We start from the raw sequence: 20,304 nt of genomic DNA, 5'->3' as shown, positions 1-20,304 counted from the left end.
GCATGCCAAAAAGGCTCGAGATGGAGAAGAAGGATAGCTGGGAAGATCAGCCGCAAGCAAGGGGCAAAAGAGTCATTTCATGAAGAGAGTCTACCCTAAAAATCAAGGGAGGCCTCCCTATAAAAGGAAGCCACATGGATAGAGAATGAGAATCAATTAGTTCAAAACCTTCACACTTAGTTAGAATTCTCTCTCGGTAGATCAGTTCCTACAGCCTCGTCCTTCATATTCTCGTTCCTCGTCACAGCCATGGTCACCTGAAGGTCATCAGTTCGCCGGAGTTCCACATCCTCTCGTTCCAGTCAGCGTGTTTCGTAGTGTTAACAGTTTCCTCGCCCGGAGTGGTAAAACAATCTTTAATTGCTTTCTTAGTTAATCGCACTTTGTTTTCTTACGTTGGATATGTAGCATTTTCAATACTTGCTTATTTTGAAGTCTTGGTTGTGATCCAAACGTTTATGATATGAAGTTGTTTTTATGCATCGGTTCCTGTTTGATTCTGTTTCTTTCTGCCTAGATAGCTTAGATCTAGTTGTTACGGTAATTTCCAAGTATTGCGAGCATGTTTTCATTTCTGAATTGATAGATCTGAGTTCATGAGTTTAGATAGCTATTAGATTTTAGATCTGAAATGGTTAAGTGTGAAAACCTAATTTACGTGATTTCTGCCACCTTGCATGTCACCCAGTAAGCGTAATTTCAGTTTCGTTAGTTTAATCTTTTGATTTGGAGTTTAGATTGTAGATATGTTCTTGTGGAGTTTGTTAACCTGAAATTCTCGTTCATGGAATCTGAGTTGTTTGATTTGTGTTCATACTTGTTGGAGAAGACTATGTCCACATCCAAATTTGGGACCACTTTTACTTTTAGTTACTTTTTGCTTTTGTCCTTTACTTTTCTCTACTTTTTTCTGCTGGTACCCTACAGATCTGTCAACCTAGTCACCTAACTACCTCTTATTCTGTGATATGTCGTTTCGCCTTTTATAGTAACCCCGTACCTCCCACATAATTTCTGAAACATAATGTCCCCCACTCTCACGTACACAGCCGCTTATCAATCATCATTCACCCCTCCTAGTCAGTAGAGTACCATCTTAAATTCTTGCCTAGTTAGAATCTCAACCCAAAGCGTGGTAGCTAACCAACCTTTCCAGAATATCACCACAATTACCAAAGCGCATTCATCTCTGTGGGATTCTACCCTTACATCCACTATACTAGTCAGTAGAAGTAGGTTGAGGAATTATTGATAGCCAGGTTCAGGATTAGCTGGGATTTTCTATCCTGATCAGTAGGATACATCCCTTGCTTGACGCGACACCTGCACAAACATGCTCTTTCAAATGGTGCTGTTGCCGGGGATGAATGGCGTTATTAACTATTATTGTGTGTGATACTTTGGCGTATGTATTGTTCATAATTTTTTTTTCTTTCTTTTTCTTTCAGTTTATGAGAAGCAGTTCGGCTCCTGACCATTGGAGACCGAAGATACTCCAGCGAGGAACTATACTTGTGACCACTCGTTCTGGCCTGTCGACAGCCCTGTCTGACCTAGGTACGAGTAGTGACGAAGAGCAAGACACCATAGAGGGAGGAATACCAGAACAAGTACTACAGTTGGAGGGTAACCCAAGGAGAATGGCTGCCCAAGGAGATGATGATCCAGAGATCGGGACGCTGAACGCGCATACCGAAGGAGAACCACCGCAAGCTATAGTAGTCACCCCGGGGCAGACAGCTTGTGATGTGAAGCCCCATGTTATTGCAATTCTGGCCACGTACTGCGGGAAAAGCTATGAAGGCCCCTACGAATTCCTTCATAAGTTATGTAAGATTTGTAGGGCACAGAGAAGGCCAACAGGGGCGACAGAGGATGACTACAGATTGAAGGCTTTGTCGTTCGTTCTAAAAGGGGAGGCTAACACCTGGTTCATGCGATTGCCCCCCCAATTCCATTGAGAGTTGGGCAGATTTCAAGTCAGCCTTTTTAGGCGAATTTTTTCCGTCATCTAAGACGAGTGCGCTGAAGAGAGAGATAACCAGTGTGAAGCAAGGTTACAATGAACCCTTGAGTGATTATTGGGCAAAGTATATGAGCCTTTTGGATGCATGTCCGAACCATCGTATGGCGGATATAGAAATACATCACACCTTTTATGAGGGGATGAACAAGGCGACAAAGGATCTGGCAAACTCCTTGTCAGGAGGAAGTTTCACGCAGTTAAGGGTCAGTGAAGCTAAGAGGGTCCTAGGGAAACTCTTGAGCGCAAAGAAGGAGTACGACAATTCAAGAGATGGTTACAGCAGAGAAAGGATTGCGAGTGCCTTGTCTACTGACCAGGAGCATAAGATAGAGCAGAAAATGGATTTGAAGATGGACGAATTGAAGGAGACACTCTTGAGCGCGATCGAGAAGAACGCACCACCAACTTCCCCAGCTGGGAACTACAAGGGTGTGGAACAGGGAAACCAAGGACCGAGCTATGATCAGCCTAATAACTTCGAGAATATGGAGCAAGTCAATGCTGCCGGGTACTACAATTCTAGTGGGCATTGGATCCAGGGGAGACAACGGGACGCACCATGGAGGGACCATCCGAATTTTCGATGGGGAGATGGGAACCAAAATCAAAACCAAGGTCCAGGTCAGAATCAATACCACCCTCACCCAAACCATAATTTCAACCGTGGCCCAGAAAATCCCAACAACCAGTTCAACTGGTCAGGAAGGAACCAACAACCCCACAGTCAACAACCTCAAAACCAACCCCCACAAAACCAGAACCCAAACCCTGTCTATATACCACCCCACCAGAGAAACTTCCAAAATTACCCGAATCAGCCTAATCAAGGTTCCCAACATCAGCAGAACCAGAACCAGTTCCAAAACCAGGCCCAGTATCAAAACCAAAACCAAAATCAATATCACCAAGACCAGTACAACTCTCCTGGCCAGTATAACCATTACCCACCTAACCAGAACCAACAAAACTTCCAAAATTTCCAGCCCAACCAGAACCCCCAGTATAACCAGCACCAAAGGCCAAATCAGTCCCAATATCCTAACAGGTCAAAGACGATCTATGGAGGACATGATGGGAGAACTGCTCGCTTTACAGCAGAGTATCAAGGGTGAATTGCAATCCAACAATGAAGTGGTGCATGGGATGCAGAGTGCCCAGAAGGAACATAAGGCGAATATTGATATGATGAATAGGCAGTTGGCCCAGCTGGCCAGTTCGATGGGTGAAATGAAAGGGAATTCCGGGAAACTCCCATCTACAGTCCATGTACCTGAAAAGGCAAACGTGAGCAAGGTCACATTACGGTCCGGTACAACCTATGAAGGACCCCAACCGAAGAAGTCCAGTGGAGAACCTAGTGGGACGAAGGTGCTAAGAAACGTTGTCTCAGAAGAGGAACTACGCAGACCTCTACCCCAAATGCAGGATCCATTTTTCTTGGATGAGGAACCAGCGAGAAACGGTGAAACCGGAGGCATGCAGCCCAAGGTGGACTTGCCTAAGGAAAAGGGACCGACGAAGGAGACTCCAGCCCAGAATGTACCCAAGGAAAACTCCGAAAAGGTTGTTGAAGGACTGGTTGAAGAGGAGAAAGGAAAGAAACTGTTCCCTTACCGTTTCGTGACCAAAAGGAAGAAAGAGAACCCAGTGGATTACATGTCGATTTTTGGGAAGCTGGATGTTACCATACCATTCCTCCAGGCCATGAAGCTACCCCCACTTGGGAAATTCATTAAAGAGTTCATAGCCGGGAAAGCCCAGGAGGAGGGAAAGATCATGGTGGAAGGGATAGCATCAGCAATTGTGCAGGAAAAGCTACCACCCAAGAGAGTCGATCCAGGTATGTTTACTTTGCCTATAACTATGGGAGATGTAAAAGTCGAGCATGCAATGTGTGACCTGGGAGTTTCTATTAATGTTATGCCTTTGTCAATCTATAACCGGCTGAAGGGAGTGACGTTGTCAAACACTAGGGTGTTGATCCAACTGGCTGATAGATCATGCATAAGTCCTGAGGGTGTATTAGAAAATGTGTTGGTGAGAGTATATGATTTTACTTATCCTGCTGACTTTTACGTGATCAAGATGGGTGAGTCTGAAGCTAGGGAGTCAAGCGGTATATTGTTAGGAATGCCATTTCTTAGGACAACTAAGACGATTGTAGATATGGCTGAGGGAACAATTTGCATTGATTTTCATGGAGAGAAGTTTACCTTTGATATCAATGAGGCCATGAAAAAGCCTATCGATTCTGAAAATCTATGCTATGTTGATGTAATTGACCCCTTAGTCCAAGATTTTCTTGAGACTGAATTATTGCAGGAGAAACTTCAAGCTTTAGATGTATATGGGCAGGCTGATGTGGAAGCGGCTGCATGGTGCGATCTGATCATTAGCCAAGGGTTAACTGACTAAGAGATAGAAGGAGCAATTAAGGATTTCTGCCAGAAATCAGAATTTATTGGAGCCGCAGGGGCTCAGCTACTAGTCAGTACAGATGAAGTTTCAGATGAAGAGTTGGAAAAGAAGGGGGATGCTGCAAGAAGCATTTTGCCGGCTGACATACTTCCCCCACAAGTTGAATTGAAGAAGCTGCCGGCTTATCTGAAGTATGCTTTCCTAGGGGAGAAAAACTCGTACCCAGTGATCATTAGCAGCAGCCTGACGAAAGAATAAGAAGCAAGGCTACTGACCGTCCTAGGCAGGAACAAAAAAACAATTGGATGGAGCCTTACAGATTTGGTGGGAATAAGCCCCGACGTCTGCATGCATCATATTAGGCTAGAAGAGGGGGTGAAAGCACATCGTGACTCGCAGAGGAAGGTGAATCCCAACATGCGGGAGGAAATATTGAAGGAAATCTTAAAGTTGCTTTCATTGGGGATTATCTACTCGGTGCCCGACAGCGAGTGGGTCAGCCATGTACACATGGTTCCCAAGAAGTCCGGGATTCAGGTGGTTCAAAATGAGAGGAATGAGCTGATACCGACAAGGCTAGTCACTGGTTGGCGGATGTGCATAGACTACCTCAAGCTGAACGCCGCAACCAGGAAAGACCACTTCCCCCTACCGTTCATCGATCAGATGTTGGAGCGACTGGCTGGGAAGAAGTACTTTTGTTTTTTGGATGGGTACATCGGGTATTTTCAGATCTACGTGGACCCTGAAGACCAGGATAAAACTACCTTCACCTGCCCATTTGGAACCTATGCGTACAGACGCATGCCGTTCGGTCTTTGCAACGCTCCGGGAACATTTCAGCGATGCATGATGAGCATATTCTCCGATCTAATTGAGGAGTGCATAGAGATATTCATGGATGACTTCATAGTCTACGGGGACTCTTTCGACTCATGCCTTCATCAATTGGATATAGTCTTGGAGAGGTGTCAAGCGAAGAGCCTAGTCTTGAATTTTGAGAAGTGTCATTTTATGGTCACGGAAGGGATCATCCTAGGACATGTGGTGTCAGAGAGAGGTATCCAGGTGGATCAAGCCAAGGTGGACGTTATTTCCAAACTGCCTTTCCCTACTGACCAGAAGGGGATAAGGGGTTTTCTGGGGCATACAAGATTTTATCGATGATTTATAAAAGACTTCGCCAAAATCGCCCAGCCCCTTACCAGACTTCTTCAAAACGAAGTGGAATTCAATTTTGATAAACAGTGCAAGACTGCTTTCAACCTCCTTAAAGAGAAGCTGATATATGCACCAATTATTCGGGCTCCTGACTGGGATCATCCGTTCGAAGTGATGTGTGATGCCAGCGATTACGTGGTGGGAGCTGTGCTGGGTCAGAAGATCGAGGGAAAAAGGTATGTGATCTTTTATGCATCTAAGACATTGAATCAAGCTCAAAGGAATTATGATACCACAGAGAAGGAGATGCTAGCCGTGGTATATTCATTCAAGAAGTTTCGGCAGTACTTGTTGGGATCCAAGGTCATCGTCTATACTGATCATGCGGCCTTTAAGTACCTGATTGCCAAGAAAGAATCAAAACCCCGCTTGATCCGATGGGTACTCCTGTTGCAAGAGTTCGATTGGGAGGTGGAAGACAAGAAAGGGGTTGAGAATAAAGTTGCGGATCATTTGAGCAGGATAATGCAGGATGGGAATAGCGAGGAGGTGCGAGATCGATTCCCGGAAGAGCACTGTGAAGTGATTTTTGCCGCCAGAAAAATTGACTGGGAAGAAGTGATGAAGCTTACTGGCCAGGATGTGACACAGAAAGGAAAGGAAAAAGTAGGGCAGGAGCCATGGTATGCGGACCTAGCCAACTACTTAGTTTCAGGAGAGCTTCCAGAAGTTTCGAACATCACTAAGGCTTAAAGAATGAAGATCAAGAGTGATGCAAAATACTACTTTTGGGACGACCCGTATCTCTGGAGGGTAGGAGCAGATCAAGTGATAAGAAGGTGCGTTCCTGACTAGGAGCAGAGAGACGTATTGACACGTTGCCACTCTTTGGCATGTGGAGGACACTTCGGTCCCAAGAAAATGGCAAGAAAGATTCTGGATAGCGGATTTTATTGGCCAACCCTCAACAAGGATGCCTACGAGTTTTGTAGAAGTTGTGAGCGTTGTCAACTGACCGGTGGAATATCAGCACGAGATGAAATGCCATAAGTTCCGATCATTGTTTGTGAGTTGTTCGACATATGGAGGATGGATTTCATGGGGCCTTTTCCCTCGTCGTATGGGAACTTGTATACCTTAGTTGCAGTTGACTACGTCTCCAAGTGGTAGAAACCAAGGCCACAAGCACGTGTGAAGCAAGAGAGGTTGTCAAGTTCCTCAAAAGTAACATTTTCAGTCAGTTCGGAGTACCAAGGGCCATAATATCCGATCAAGGCACCCATTTCTGTAACCGCACCATCGAAGCCTTGATGAAGAAGTACGGTGAGCACCACAGATTATCCAACCCCTACCACCCGCAAGCAAACGGCAAAGCAGAGATCTCTAACCGAGAGATAAAGAAGATTCTAGAAAAACCCATCAATCCTTCTAGGAAGGACTGGAGTATGAGGTTAGAGGATGCTCTATGGGCATATCGGAAAGCCTATAAAACTCCCATAGGAATGTCTCCATACAGAATCGTTTTCGGAAAGATGTGCCACTTACCCGTTGGAATTGAGCACCGAGCATACTGGGCAGTACAACAAGTAAATGTGGATGCTACAGCCTGTGAAGAGGAAAGGAAGCTGCAGTTGCAGGAGTTAGAGGAACTTAGATTGGAGTCGTTCGACTCAGCCATGTGGTACAAAGAGAGAACTAAATTGTGGCACGACAGAAATCTGAGGACCAAGGATCTTCATGTTAGCCAGAAAGTACTACTCTTCCAGTCAAGATTGAAGCTCATGCCAGGAAAGCTCAAGTCGAAGTGGACAGGGCCTTATGTCATCACCGCACTCCGTTCTAATGGAGCAGTGGAGATTTCAGGGAGTCTTCCTAACTCTAAACCTTTTATCGTTAATGGACATAGGCTAAAAGTATTTATGGACAACATTGATGTGGCTGTGGTGGATGAGATTCCACTGCAACCACATACTCAGGTTTCATACTGACCGGTAGGATAGGGATTGGAATTCCACTGGGCTAGCTCCTTTTAGTGTGATTTAGATATGCTGGCACAGTAGAATTCCAATTTTCCTAAAGGAGATGTAAATATGGTAAATATGTGGTAGTTAATTAATTTAAACCGTTGCATGCAAGTTAATTTTAAGAAAACCCAAAAAAAAATTTCGGACCTCAAATATTAATTGGGAGTACGTACTGACCACCAGCATACCCATTTGGTGAAACTCCCAATTTTATTTAAGTGTCTATTTCACTTTGTTTCTAATCTAGGAAAATATAGGGGGAAATCATTAAGGGACGAAGTTTGAATTTGGGGGTTTGTTGCAGCTTTGCAGGGGGACAGCGTCAGGGAAGGCGCGTGTGCAAAGAAAGAGAGACGACGTCCAAACCCTCAACTGCCTTTTCTACCCTCATAATCAAACTGTCTCTCCCATTTCACTTCACAAACCCTTACCTCCATCCCTCTCTCCAGAAATTTCCACCATTCTCTCCACAAAAGCCAACACCCGCATTACCACCAGAAATTCACCGAATTAAGCATGGGAAACAAGAAATGGGCGAAGAAAATCACCAGCGAGAAACCTACTTCAAACCGCAGAGAAGAAACCCTAGAATCGCAACCGACAATGGAAGAGCAGCCATCGAACCCGCAACCACCGGAGCCGACTCCTCAGGCTCCGACGATGGTTTCTTTGGACGTAATGACGGAGTTCCTTCGACAGCAGGACCCAAGTCGAGATTGGGCGGCTGAGTTGGCCGGTTTTAGCCGAATCGGGTGCAAATGGAGCATGACCGGAGAAACCCCAGCAGTACCTACACCAGAACCGAATGTGCAACCCACAGCACAACCACCCACTTCCATTCCGACTTCATCAACAATTACGCCAGAAAGGGAACCTCCCTCGGTGACCGAACCCTCGGAATCCGCCCAAACTCCCCAACCAAGCGACTCAATGGATGTTGACCCCATCTCTGCCTATTACGACTCCGAACCAGATGAAAGGGAGGCGAGAAGAAGAAATGAGGAAAAGAGCCAGAAGGGAGGCGATGAACCAGAGAAAACGCCGACAGCGGAGCCCATTCCTCAAGAAATGGCGAGGGAAGAGATAGATTTAAATGAGACGGCCAGAAAGCAGGGCCTAATGACTGATGAAGAATTTCAGGCTCTTCTGGATGAGGTAAATCAGACGGAAGATGGTACCGCCACGATGGCGAGGGTCTAGACCTCGCATCAAGGGCAGTAGAAGAGGGTGAGAAAGACGATGGAGAGAAGAACTCAGAAGGCCTAGCCGAACGGCCAGTAGACGAAGTGGTGGGAGGCCAGACTAGAGAAGAAGGGACAAAGTCAACAACTCCCCAGACAAAGGTGGGGAAGAGTGATGTGCATATTGAGGAGGAGGAAACAGTAGCAAGAACAGAGGTACCCGGACCAGCGGCACCGCCAGTGATAAAACTGAAGGGGTTGGCAGCGGAAGCGTGCGTGATTTACCGATCATATAAACTTGATCTAGTTAGCAGATTATTTAGACAAATTCTATTCGCGTAATTATCACATGTATCATGCTCATAACTTGAATTAAAAACATGCTTTAGCACATAAAATGCCTAAAGCATGCTTACTACGGAATTAGCCAATTTACCTCGTAGATTCAATCAAGAATCGATGATGGCTTGCTCCGTCTCCACGTGAAGATCTTCAATACAAGACGTCGGATCTTCTGACTGGTGTCCCGGACTATACGCTGATATTTGTGTGGGCAAATCTCACCAACGTACTAGGACTCGAATAATAGAAGACAGAAACTGCTCACGGAGGGAGCACAAATTTCGAGTTCTCTCTTTCTAGAGGGGGACGAAAATTTTGTATATTAAAAAGTGTATCTTCTGTCTCCTTTATTCTCCTATTTATATAAGTCACATATTGGGCGCAGTCAGGGATCTAAGGAAGAATTTAGAACAAGCCTCACCCAGTTAGCTTTTTACTAATTAAATTGAACCCACAATTTAATATAAGCTTATATTGGAATATTACGAGCAGCCACTATAGAAGTAATATTGCACTGCCTTCCAAATCTGAAATTACAAGTATTCCGGGTTTCCTTTAATTGCATTTGATTTATTTCCCGCGCTTAAGACAGAAACATCCATTAATTAATTAATGTCTGCTATAGACTTAATTAATTAATATATTTCGATTTCCAAGAGTGGACTTAGCAAGAAACTCTTATTTATTATTCATAGAGTAATCAAACTCCAACTAGCTAGGTTCCGAATAATAAAACCTCGTTTCGAGCTCCTCTTGTGGATGTTTTCAAACGAGACTCTTCTCGCACACGTTTCAACATAATAGCAATCCTAGCACCGCTAGATAATGATCACCACTACCCAATATACCTGGATCGTTGGGTTACGAAAAACCTGCACCTTTGGTAAGTCAAAGTAGTGGATACTCAATGTCGTGTGCTCAATGCTAACGTACATTGATTAAGAAATTAATTATCAAGACATCGTCTTTCAGTAGATAGCATAAAGACTCGTCTTGCTGTTAGATCCATTCAGTGCTATACCACACCAACGTCATCTTATTTCAATAAGGCTTAGAAATAATCGGACTGACATTGCAACCTTTCGCGATAGGTAGTCTAGCCCTATCTAGGTTGTGAAATTCTTATTTTTCTTTGTTCAGAACAGACCGTGTTACCTTAAATTGGACGACGCCCACAACCGGTCTACTAAAACAAAGACTTAGACTTTGTTACGCTTGCTTATACATTTAAATATGCAATAAACAACCATTAAATGTAAAACATAACAACATTATGACAAAAATAATCTGTTGCATTTTTTGGAAAATAACCATTAGAGTTTTACAGTATGCAATCACTCGAAAGGTGATTTCTAGTATACAAAACCCTAACAATCTCCCACTTATACTCAAAACAGCATTCGAGTATACAAAATGGTAGTGCACACGTCTAAATTTCTCCCACTTATACTGAAAGCGAGTTGAGGTCTTGAATGAGTCGAACTCCCATCCCTTCAACGTAGCATTCGAACGGTTTCACCGCCAAAGCCTTTGTAAAAGGATCTGCCAGGTTGTTCTCTGACGCAATCTTGACCACTTTTATGTTTTCTCTCTGCACTATATCTCTAATGATATGATACTTCCGCTCTATGTGTTTGCTCGCTTTGTGAGCTCTTGGTTCTTTCGAGTTTGCCACAGCACCAGAATTGTCACAATAAATGGTGATGCTCTTGGGCAGATTCGAAACCACACTTAAATCCATAAGGAAGTTCTTGAACCATACCGCCTCTTTTGCAGCCTCCGAAGCGGCCACATACTCGGCTTCCATGGTCTAGTTCGCGATGCATTTCTGCTTCACACTCTTCCAAATTACGGCTCCACCTCCTAAGGTGAACACATATCCTGAAGTAGATTTTCTCGAGTCCTGATCAGCTTGAAAGTCTGAGTCAGTATATCCCAAAGGACAGAGCTCGACTGCATTGTAAACTAGAGCATAGTTCTTAGTCCGTTTAAGGTACTTGAGTATGTCTTTACGGCAGTCCAATGTCCTTGGCCCGGATTCGACTGATATCTTGTCACCATGCCAACAGCAATGCAAATATCAGGTCTAGTACAAGAAGAAGCCCAACAACAAGAAGCCACGTACAGTGAACACTAGCATAGTCATTACTGAGTCAGTTCAGCGAGCCTAGGAACACCGGAGGGAACAGAGTGATAGCGAATACGCTGTCAGTGAAGAGTCAGAATCGGACAGTGATATTTCCTTGGAGAATGAGGAGTACAGTGAGCAACAGCTCCCGCACGATCATCGGGAGCTAGTACATCCCCCGGTAGAGAGACTGGGGTACCAGCGCTGGACAGTGGACCTTACTGATGATCTGGTGGAGGAGATGAAGTTATTCGACTCTAAGAAGCTACAAAAGGTTTTCGATAGCAAGGATGAAGGGAGTAAGCAAGTGAAGAGCGGAAATGTACTTCATATTCCTTCTTTAGATGAGTTGGGTGCCCGCGAGCAGTTTCTCTCTTATTTGCATGCGTTAGGATTCGAATGGTTATTGGAGAATGGGAACCCGAATATCAGTGTTAGGCTAGCAAAGGAGTTCTTGACAACATTCAGATTTAGGGTCACCACAGATTTGGACGAGGTTTCTATTAGCTTTTGGTTGTTTGGAGGGGATATAAGCATGAATCTGATTGAATGGACAGTACGTTTGGGGATGTGTAGTCTGGAGGAGGCGGTAGGATCGGAGTGGCGGAGCAGGGAATGGGGAATTCTCCATAGACACGTAGACTTCGAGCCCCGGGAGGCATGGGAGGAATTAACTCACCCAGCCACTGGGAAGTTTGCATCTACTCTCTCTCGCTCCATCCATTTCAATAACCCAATCCTACGCCTAGTACAACTCCACTTGGACTTCAATTTGCTGGGGCAGTCCAACTCCGCTGTACGAACGTCAATGACAGAGTTATACCTTCTTTGGTGCGCCAAGCGCGGAAGGAAGTTACATCTGGGTTTTTGGACTGCTTACCAATTCCATCTAATTGCCACCCATCCAGCGAGAAATCTCACCCTCTGCCATATCTTGGGAGTGTTCGTCAGAAACAACATTATCATCACAGAGGCTGACGGCTTATCCCCCCAAATCATGGTAGATCCCCCTGGGTTGTTTGATACCCCATTCTTCGTCCGAACGAATGCTGTTTACATGAGGCAAGGAGTACCACGTTTTTACGCGATGGGTGAGGAAGCTATACCGACTGGGAGAACTACAGCAAGCCAGGGAACACAAGATCAAGAACAGAGGCAGGAGAGATTAGAGAAGGCAGTGGAAAAGTTGGCGGAAGAGAATCCGCAAGCTAGGACGGAGTTAGCTCGCCTGACAAATGTGATGGAAGGATTCTGAAGGAATTAGCGGAAGGAAAGTTAGTACGAGGAGCTGGACCAAGTGGCCATGGAGGCCAGGATGATGAACCCAGGGTGCCGGAGACAGAGGTAGCAGAACAAGAGGAATAAGGTAACAGAGAACAAGCGGAATCTGAGGAAGAACCATCCGGGAACGAGGAAGAGGATCTGGCAGAGCCACATGCACCAAGCCCTGCTCCGCGGAGGAGTAGGAGGAACATGTGACCACCACCCCCCTTGACAAGTTAGTTTTTCTTTTCCTTTTTAAGTTTTAGTTTTTCGTATTTCGTATTTTATGTGTTTTTTTAGGTAGTATATCTGTGTAGTATGTGAGCAAACCCCTTACATAACACTTAGCCTATACAATAGTCTAAGTGTGAGAAGTAAAGGGTTTGCTATTTTTGGCGCATGTGTATCTGTTTATGTGTTTTTATTTTTGAGTGCATGTTAGCTCACACTTAGTCCACTGCGTAGCCTAAGTGTGAGGAGTTTTTGTATATATGTGCGTGTGTTTGTTAGGTTCTGTTTAGATTTTAAAATTCTCCCACTTAGCCTATTATATAGTCTAAGTGTGAGAAGTTTTTAGTAGAATCATGTGTTGCTTGTTTGGTATGTCTGTGTGTCAGCCATACTAGCCATTACCTTTTTTCACTTCACAGCCTTATCTGAGGGCAGACACTTGTGAAGCGGGAGAGGGGATGCAATGGCCAGTATGACGTGTATATATGTGTGGTCTGTGTTATTGTTTGTCTAGGTCTAGTTTTTTTTATATACGTGTTGATTGGGCTTAAAACTCAACTGCCTCGAACTGACGGTGAGGGGAATTGAGGGAGATAAGATATGCTGGACAATGAAAACCACCCCCCTTAGTATCTCCTAGTCACTGTAGATGATGCAAGTATGAGACCATCCTTAGAGCCGAGCACAAAAGCCCTCTTAAATGTGAGTTAAAAGCCTAAAGTGGAACCACTTTCCACTCATCCAGAAAAGAAGAGAGTGGCTGCCACAAGATGCCTAGGGTAAAGTGACAGCGTGTAGCATACACTGAAGGCAGTAGGAAACTCCCCCCTCCAAAAAAAAAACCCTTAGAACCCCACTTTCGAGCCATATATACCCAGATATAACCCATCAGCCACTGGGACTGTGTGTGTGCAAGGCATAAGGCAAGGAGGCAACTGGCCAGAAGGACTTGCAAGAAAGAAACCTACTGGAGCGAGAAATGGAAAAGCAAGGAGAAAATCGACCAGGAAGTCATTCCAGGTCCCAAAAAAAAGAAAGAATAAGGGTGGCGAAGCCACAAAAAGGAAAGACGAAGGATGTGAAGAAAATGGTAGAAAATACTTGACCACAAAAAAATTGAGAAGGAACAACAAGGGTGGCGAAGCCACAAGACGCTACTGACCAGTTGGGAAGCAACATCAGAAAAGGTCCAGCCAAGCAGAGGTGACAGCCAAGAGCCTGAGCTCACACAGTTTCCCCACATCGAAATAAATTAGAGATTTTTGAGCCTAGAGCCTCAGGAACAACCAATCCAAACACTACAAGCCAACAGCCCTATGAGAGAATACAGTCCTAATATCCCCGGTGAGGAATGAGTGACTGAGCGAATCTGGTGTTTGGCCAAGAGTTTTGGTGATCTTGACGAGTGGATATACTGACTGGAAGGAAAAGGGGAGCAACGGAAGTTCAAGGCTGTCTAAGGCTGGATTGCATCTGACCCAAAGGGGAGGGATGGTTGAAAATATAGCCTGATTGACGTGTTTAAGTGTTTCTTTTGTCTTTTATGTGTGTTTGTCTTGTTTATGTGTTTTTCTTTGCGTCATAGTTTAGAGTCTAAGTTAGGATAGAGTCGGTCAGGGGTGTAACCAGGCTAGAATTTGACATATTGCTTTTTGTTTGTTCTTCACGCTTGGGGACAAGCAGGTGGTAAGTGTGAGCAGTTTGATAAGTCGTATTCTAGGCCTTGGTTACTGGTCAGTATAATGTGCATAATTGGAATATATCTGCAAAACAGTTGCTAGTGTACAAGGAAAGTGTTCTAGCCAGTATGGGAATGTTCAGATAATTCAGGTGAAAAGGGCGTCAGTAGGGTGCAATACTGACCAGGATGCATGCCAAAAAGGCTCGAAATGGAGAAGAAGGATAGCTGAGAAGATCAGCCGCAAGCAAGGGGCAAAAGAGTCATTTCATAAAGAGAGTCTACCCTAAAAATCAAGGGAGGCCTCCCTATAAAAGGAAGCCACTTGGAGAGAGAATGAGAATCAATTAGTTCAAAACCTACACACTTAGTTAGAATTCTCTCTCGGTAGATCAGTTCCTACAGCCTCGTCCTTCATATTATCGTTCCTCGCCACAACCATGGTCACCTAAAGCTCATCAGTTCGTCGGAGTTCCACATCCTCTCGTTCCAGTCAGCGTGTTTCGTAGTGTTAACAGTTTCATCGCCTGGAGTGGTAAAACAATCTTTAGTTGCTTTCTTAGTTAATCGCACTTTGTTTTCTTACGTTGGATATGTAGCATTTTCAATATTTTCTTATTTTGAAGTCTTGGTTGTGATCCAAACGTTTATAATATAAAGTTGTTTTATGCATCGGTTCCTTTGATTCTGTTTCTTTCTGCCTAGATAGCTTAGATCTAGTTGTTACGGTAATTTCCAAGTATTGCGGGCATGTTTTCATTTCCGAATTGATAGATCTGAGTTCATGAGTTTAGATAGCTGTTAGATTTTAGATCTGAAATGGTTAAGTGTGAAAACCTAGTTTACGTGATTTCTGCCACCTTGCATGTCACCCAGTAAGCGTAATTTCAGTTTCGTTAGTTTAATCTTTTGATTTGGAGTTTAGATTGTAGATCTGTTCTTGTGGAGTTTGTTAACCTGAAATTCTCGTTCATGGAATCTGAGTTGTTTGATTTGTGTTCAAACTTGTTGGAGAAGACAATGTCCACATCCAAATTTGGGACCACTTTTACTTTTTAGTTACTTTTTGCTTTTGTCCTTTACTTTTCTCTACTTTTTCTGCTGGTACCCTATAGACCTGTCAGCCTAGTCACCTAACTACCACTTATTCTCTGATATGCTGTTTCGCCTTTTATAGTAACCCCGTACCTCCCACATAATTTCTGAAACATAATGTCCCCCACTCTCACGTACACAACCGCTTATCAATCATCATTCACCCCTCCTAGTCAGTAGAGTACCATCTTAAATTCTTGCCTTGTGAGAATCTCAACCCAAAGCGTGGTAGCTAACCAACCTTTCCAGAATATCACCACAATTACCAAAGCACATTCATCTCTGTGGGATTCGACCCTTACATCCACTATACTAGTCAGTAGAAGTGAGTTGAGGGTTTATTGATAGCTAGGTTCAGGTTTAGCTGGGATTTTCTATCCTGATCAGTTGGATACATCCCTTGCTTGACGCGACACCTGCACAAACCTACTCTTTCAGTTCCCCAGCGCCAAACGTAGCGGTTAAGATCGACATGGCAAAACCCTACGATAGAGTCCAATGGCTGTTTCTCACCAAGGTTCTACGGCGCATGGGCTTCTCGGATGCATGGCTCTCTCATTGAAAGGTGTATTGGATCTTGCTAGTTTTCGATCCTCATCAACGGAGCTCTAGCGGGTTTCTTCAAATCTACACGGGGATTAAGACAAGGAGATCCTATATCCCCCGCTTTGTTTGTGATTGCCGCGGACTACCATTCGAGGGCCCTTGATAAGCTCATCCTCGGCCAAAAGGATATGACCTTCAAAGCCTTCCGAAGAAGTATCGAGATCAGCCATTTAGCCTATGTGGATGACATAATCATATTCACACAAGCGGCTGCGGACCCCTTATGTCGGCTTAGAGCATGCCTCGACGGGTACGAGAGAGTCTCAGGACAACAAATCAACCTTGCCAAGAGCAATTTCTATATTGCAGAAATTCATGAGCAATGGGCAAGCTCAATCCAAACGGAAGGGGGTTTCACTAGGGGGAACTTCCCTTTCCTCAACTTAGGCATTCCCATATACCGAGGTGTGAAGCGTACAGATATGTTCATGTTTGTCCGTGAAAAGATTGCAAGAAGGATCTCCGGATGGGCTCACCGGCACTTATCCTTTGGAGGGAGACTTACCCTCATCAAGAGTACTCTAGTAGTGATCCCGTTACATATCTTACAAGCCATCGAACCCACTGCAGGCATCCTTAAACAACTGGATCAACAAATGGCGCGGTTCTCTTGGGGCTCTACAAAGTGAGAGGAAACAGACCCACTATAGTGATTAGCTGGGACCAAATGTGTCTCCCTACTGCCGAACGAGGCCTCAGGATACGCAACACCAAGGAGGTACTTCGAGCCTTTAATATAAAACTATGGTGGCGCTTCCGAGAGCAAAACTCCCTTTGAGCCCAATACATGATGGCCAAGTATTGCTCCAACTCCTCACCACTCACTTCAAGGACGTCGGGGAGAAATAGCCCAACGTGGAGAGACTATCCAGAGCCTGGAGTCACGCACACCCGCACATGAGATGGCTAGTGGGACAGGGGAATATATACTTTTGGGACGACATCTGGCTCGACAACTCTCCACTTCGGGACCTCAGCCTTGATGAAAGGGGCAGCCTAACCACCCGTGTGTCGGAGTTTATCAAAGAAGGCACATGGGATGAGCCCAAGCTACAACTCCTTCATGACCAGGCCGGCCTCCCACAACACGTCATTGGACGCATCCTCAATACCCCGATCATCCAAGACGAACCAGACATCCCGAGGTGGACTCTCTCCGGGCGCGGAGAGTTCACATTGGCCCCGATGTGTGGGCGCAAAGGAGCCAACATCCGAACAGGAAGCACCTTAGCCGAACCATGCCCTATCTCATCCTGTGGTTCATTTGGGCAGAGAGAAACAGGAGCTGGCATCATGATACACAGTTTAAACCACACAACGTGGTATGGCAGGTCCTCATGTTCATCCGGAATAGTATGGCCAATGGAAGCTTGAAGTCGAAGCATTGAAAATGAGTTAAACTTGGGATTAACATCCCCCTACAAGCGGAAGCACCTAGGCCGCAACCTCTAGTCATGGCGATCAAATGGAATCCCCCAGACCAACCTTGGATAAAACTCAACACGGATGGCTCCTTCAATGAAGTGACCAACAAAGCACCTAGGCCGCAAGATGCTTGTAGCCTTTATTACGCCTCTTGAAGCGCACTCAGCACTGGAAGCCGAGCTACTAGCCATGATCCATGGGCTTAACATAGCCAAGGAGTTTGGCCTACCAATCTGGATCGAATCAGATGCCGAGCAAGCAATCAAACTGGTCAATGGAGCAGGATGAGGTCCGGCACTCACCCGGCAAGCCGTGGCGCATTTGGTCTTGCACAAGAGACAACTCAATTTCCGAGCAACATTCATTCACCGGGAGGGGAACAAAGCGGCAGACTTGCTCGCGAGAATGGGACTTGAGCAGGATAACAGCCAACGTATGGAGCATATTACAGCGCCGAGAGCGCTCAAGGACATCATTCGAATGGATGAGATGGGAGTCCCAAACATTCGGGTCCGAGATGGGGATGAAGACTAACCAGCAGGATCAAGAGGAAAGCAAGAAGAATGATATCTATCTTAGAAATGAGCATAGTTTTGAAGGGTGTATGATGGGGTCCGGAACATGTAGGGCCGGACCGCATACTACTCTTGTAATTTGTGTAGGCACATCACTTTTGGGTGCGGCCTTGTTTTGTAATCCTTTGAAATGATATATAGGGATGAGGGACCCACAAACCCTCCACCGTGAAGGTGTTTGATTAAAAAATATATATATATTTCTTAAATCTCGAGTCCTACTGCGAGACAGAGAAAGTATATATTGTTGATACCAACAATTACCATCCTTTGGATATCGGGAGCACAGGACCTCTGCTGTGCAGGGCTTGCTCCCCTCCCATTCAAACAATGCGTTGTCTTCAAATTCCTCCAAATCTGCCACCAAATAAAAAAACGTGAATATGCTTTCTTTCTTTTAGCTTTTTATGGACATAGAACCTGTATAGATTTTGCATTCCTTGTCCTTGTATCCATCCCTTCATACAAACAAGGATGATTGTAGGGATCAAAATAATCTTTTTCAAAAATTTTGCTAAAGAACACCTAGCAATAGCTCGATGAAATGACTAATAGAAGATACTTATTGTGAATTCAGTTGGGAATTTAAAACTTGGTGTTGTGATCTTAGCAACTTAAAATTTACTTCATATATCTTGCTTTGTATCTAATAATTGTTTGATGAGTATAAAATAGTTTTGACAGCTTATGCATTATAGATAAGATTGGCTACTTATATGCTTAGCAGTAATTCAATTTTTCAGTAAGTTTTTTATGAGCATAAATAGCTTTGACAGATTATGCATTGTAGATAATATTTGTTGATATAGTTAGCATTACTTTAATTTTTATCCAAGGCAATAATAAGGAAACAACAAAGATGGCTACGGCATGGACAAAAGGAATATCTCTTCAAACTAAAAATAAATAGATAAAAACATCAGCAAATATAATTATATAAAACAATCCAAAAAATACTTTAAGGGAATATCTATGCTTTCATTTCTCCAAAACAACATTAGCAAAACTAATTGGATAAAAACCATCCAAATTACTTGCTTAAACATGACTAATTTGAAAATACTTGTTCAAAAAAGGCATGAGATGTTATTATATCAAAAACTACATTCAAAGTATGCCTCCAAAGCTTTGTATAGTGTTGCAAGGCATTCAATACATCTCAATGATATCCATCTCGATATTGATAATTAGCAGTAGATGTACCTTCGGAGCTCTGTATAGTGCTGCAAGACATGTAAATCAAATACACACATAAATTATTAAAATAATGCCATGTCAGAGCTGAGCATGTTGATCTATTAAAATATGTTCCATCGGCAGCATATAAAGTTTGATCTAATGATGCCTACACAAAAAAAAAGATAAATCACAACTAATTGCACCAAAAACTTCGTACTATAAATAGTTATACTGGTAACAATTCAGTGAAACTCAAATGATCTGTAGTCCTCTCGGGGCACGCACAAGGTGTTGGGATTGCCGAATTTTTGGGGCACGCACGAGTTGCTAGAACTGCCGAACAAGAAACGTGCAATGTACCTCGTGCGCCAACAACCTACAGTTACAGTAAAATTTATATTTAATAAAATTATTTTCCAAATACATAATAGTATAATTTGTGTATATACATGTACTTTATGGTTTGTTTTTCTTCGTTTTGACTGAAGTTCTACCCAACTCTTCAATCGTTTCGAACCTCTTGCACCAATTTTTTTTTCTTGAATCCCTTTGGTGCCATTAGTGAAGAGACCGTTGAAGAGGTATTCACATTGTCACTGAATTCTTGATCTTATTCTGTTGAACACATTTCCATTACCTTTTTATATAGATCCGAACAAAAGCTTCATTAGACAACCTTATTAGAATTTGACATAGTCTCTGATACCGCTCAACCGCTCAGTACTTCGTAATTTAGAATCTTCTTCAACTTCATTACCAATATGGTCATGACTACACCAATTATAGCTTCTCTTGTCCACCTTTTAAGAATATAATTCTCAGGAAGCAACTTCAAGTCTAACATATCAAACACTTTCACAGAGTGACAACATATTAATCCAACCATCTCAAACTTTCGACAACTACAATGAATCATCTTTGTATTGGGATAATATGTCACCCTCCATTCTCTATCACGATGGATTAATCCAA

The 20,304-nt window shown here is 43.8% G+C and overlaps 2 protein-coding genes across 2 annotated transcripts; both read left to right on the top strand.

Moving 5' to 3' along the window:
• Positions 1 to 8,145: 8,145 nt before the first annotated feature.
• Positions 8,146 to 8,829, top strand: LOC121775483 (cell surface glycoprotein 1-like). The gene has a single exon (XM_042172563.1). It carries the CDS (start codon positions 8,146 to 8,148, stop codon positions 8,827 to 8,829), a length of 684 nt encoding a protein of 227 aa, XP_042028497.1.
• Positions 8,830 to 16,019: 7,190 nt separating this feature from the next.
• On the top strand, positions 16,020 to 16,782 carry LOC121775476. Its single transcript, XM_042172558.1, has 2 exons — positions 16,020 to 16,064; positions 16,132 to 16,782. Exons 1-2 carry the CDS (start codon positions 16,020 to 16,022, stop codon positions 16,780 to 16,782), a joined length of 696 nt encoding a protein of 231 aa, XP_042028492.1.
• Positions 16,783 to 20,304: the final 3,522 nt, after the last annotated feature.

Source organism: Salvia splendens, chromosome 2 (assembly GCF_004379255.2).
Source record: "Salvia splendens isolate huo1 chromosome 2, SspV2, whole genome shotgun sequence".
NCBI classification, from domain to species: domain Eukaryota; kingdom Viridiplantae; phylum Streptophyta; class Magnoliopsida; order Lamiales; family Lamiaceae; genus Salvia; species Salvia splendens.
The sequence above is the reverse complement of the archived record's forward strand: the minus strand, read 5'-3'. Positions and strand labels throughout refer to the sequence as shown.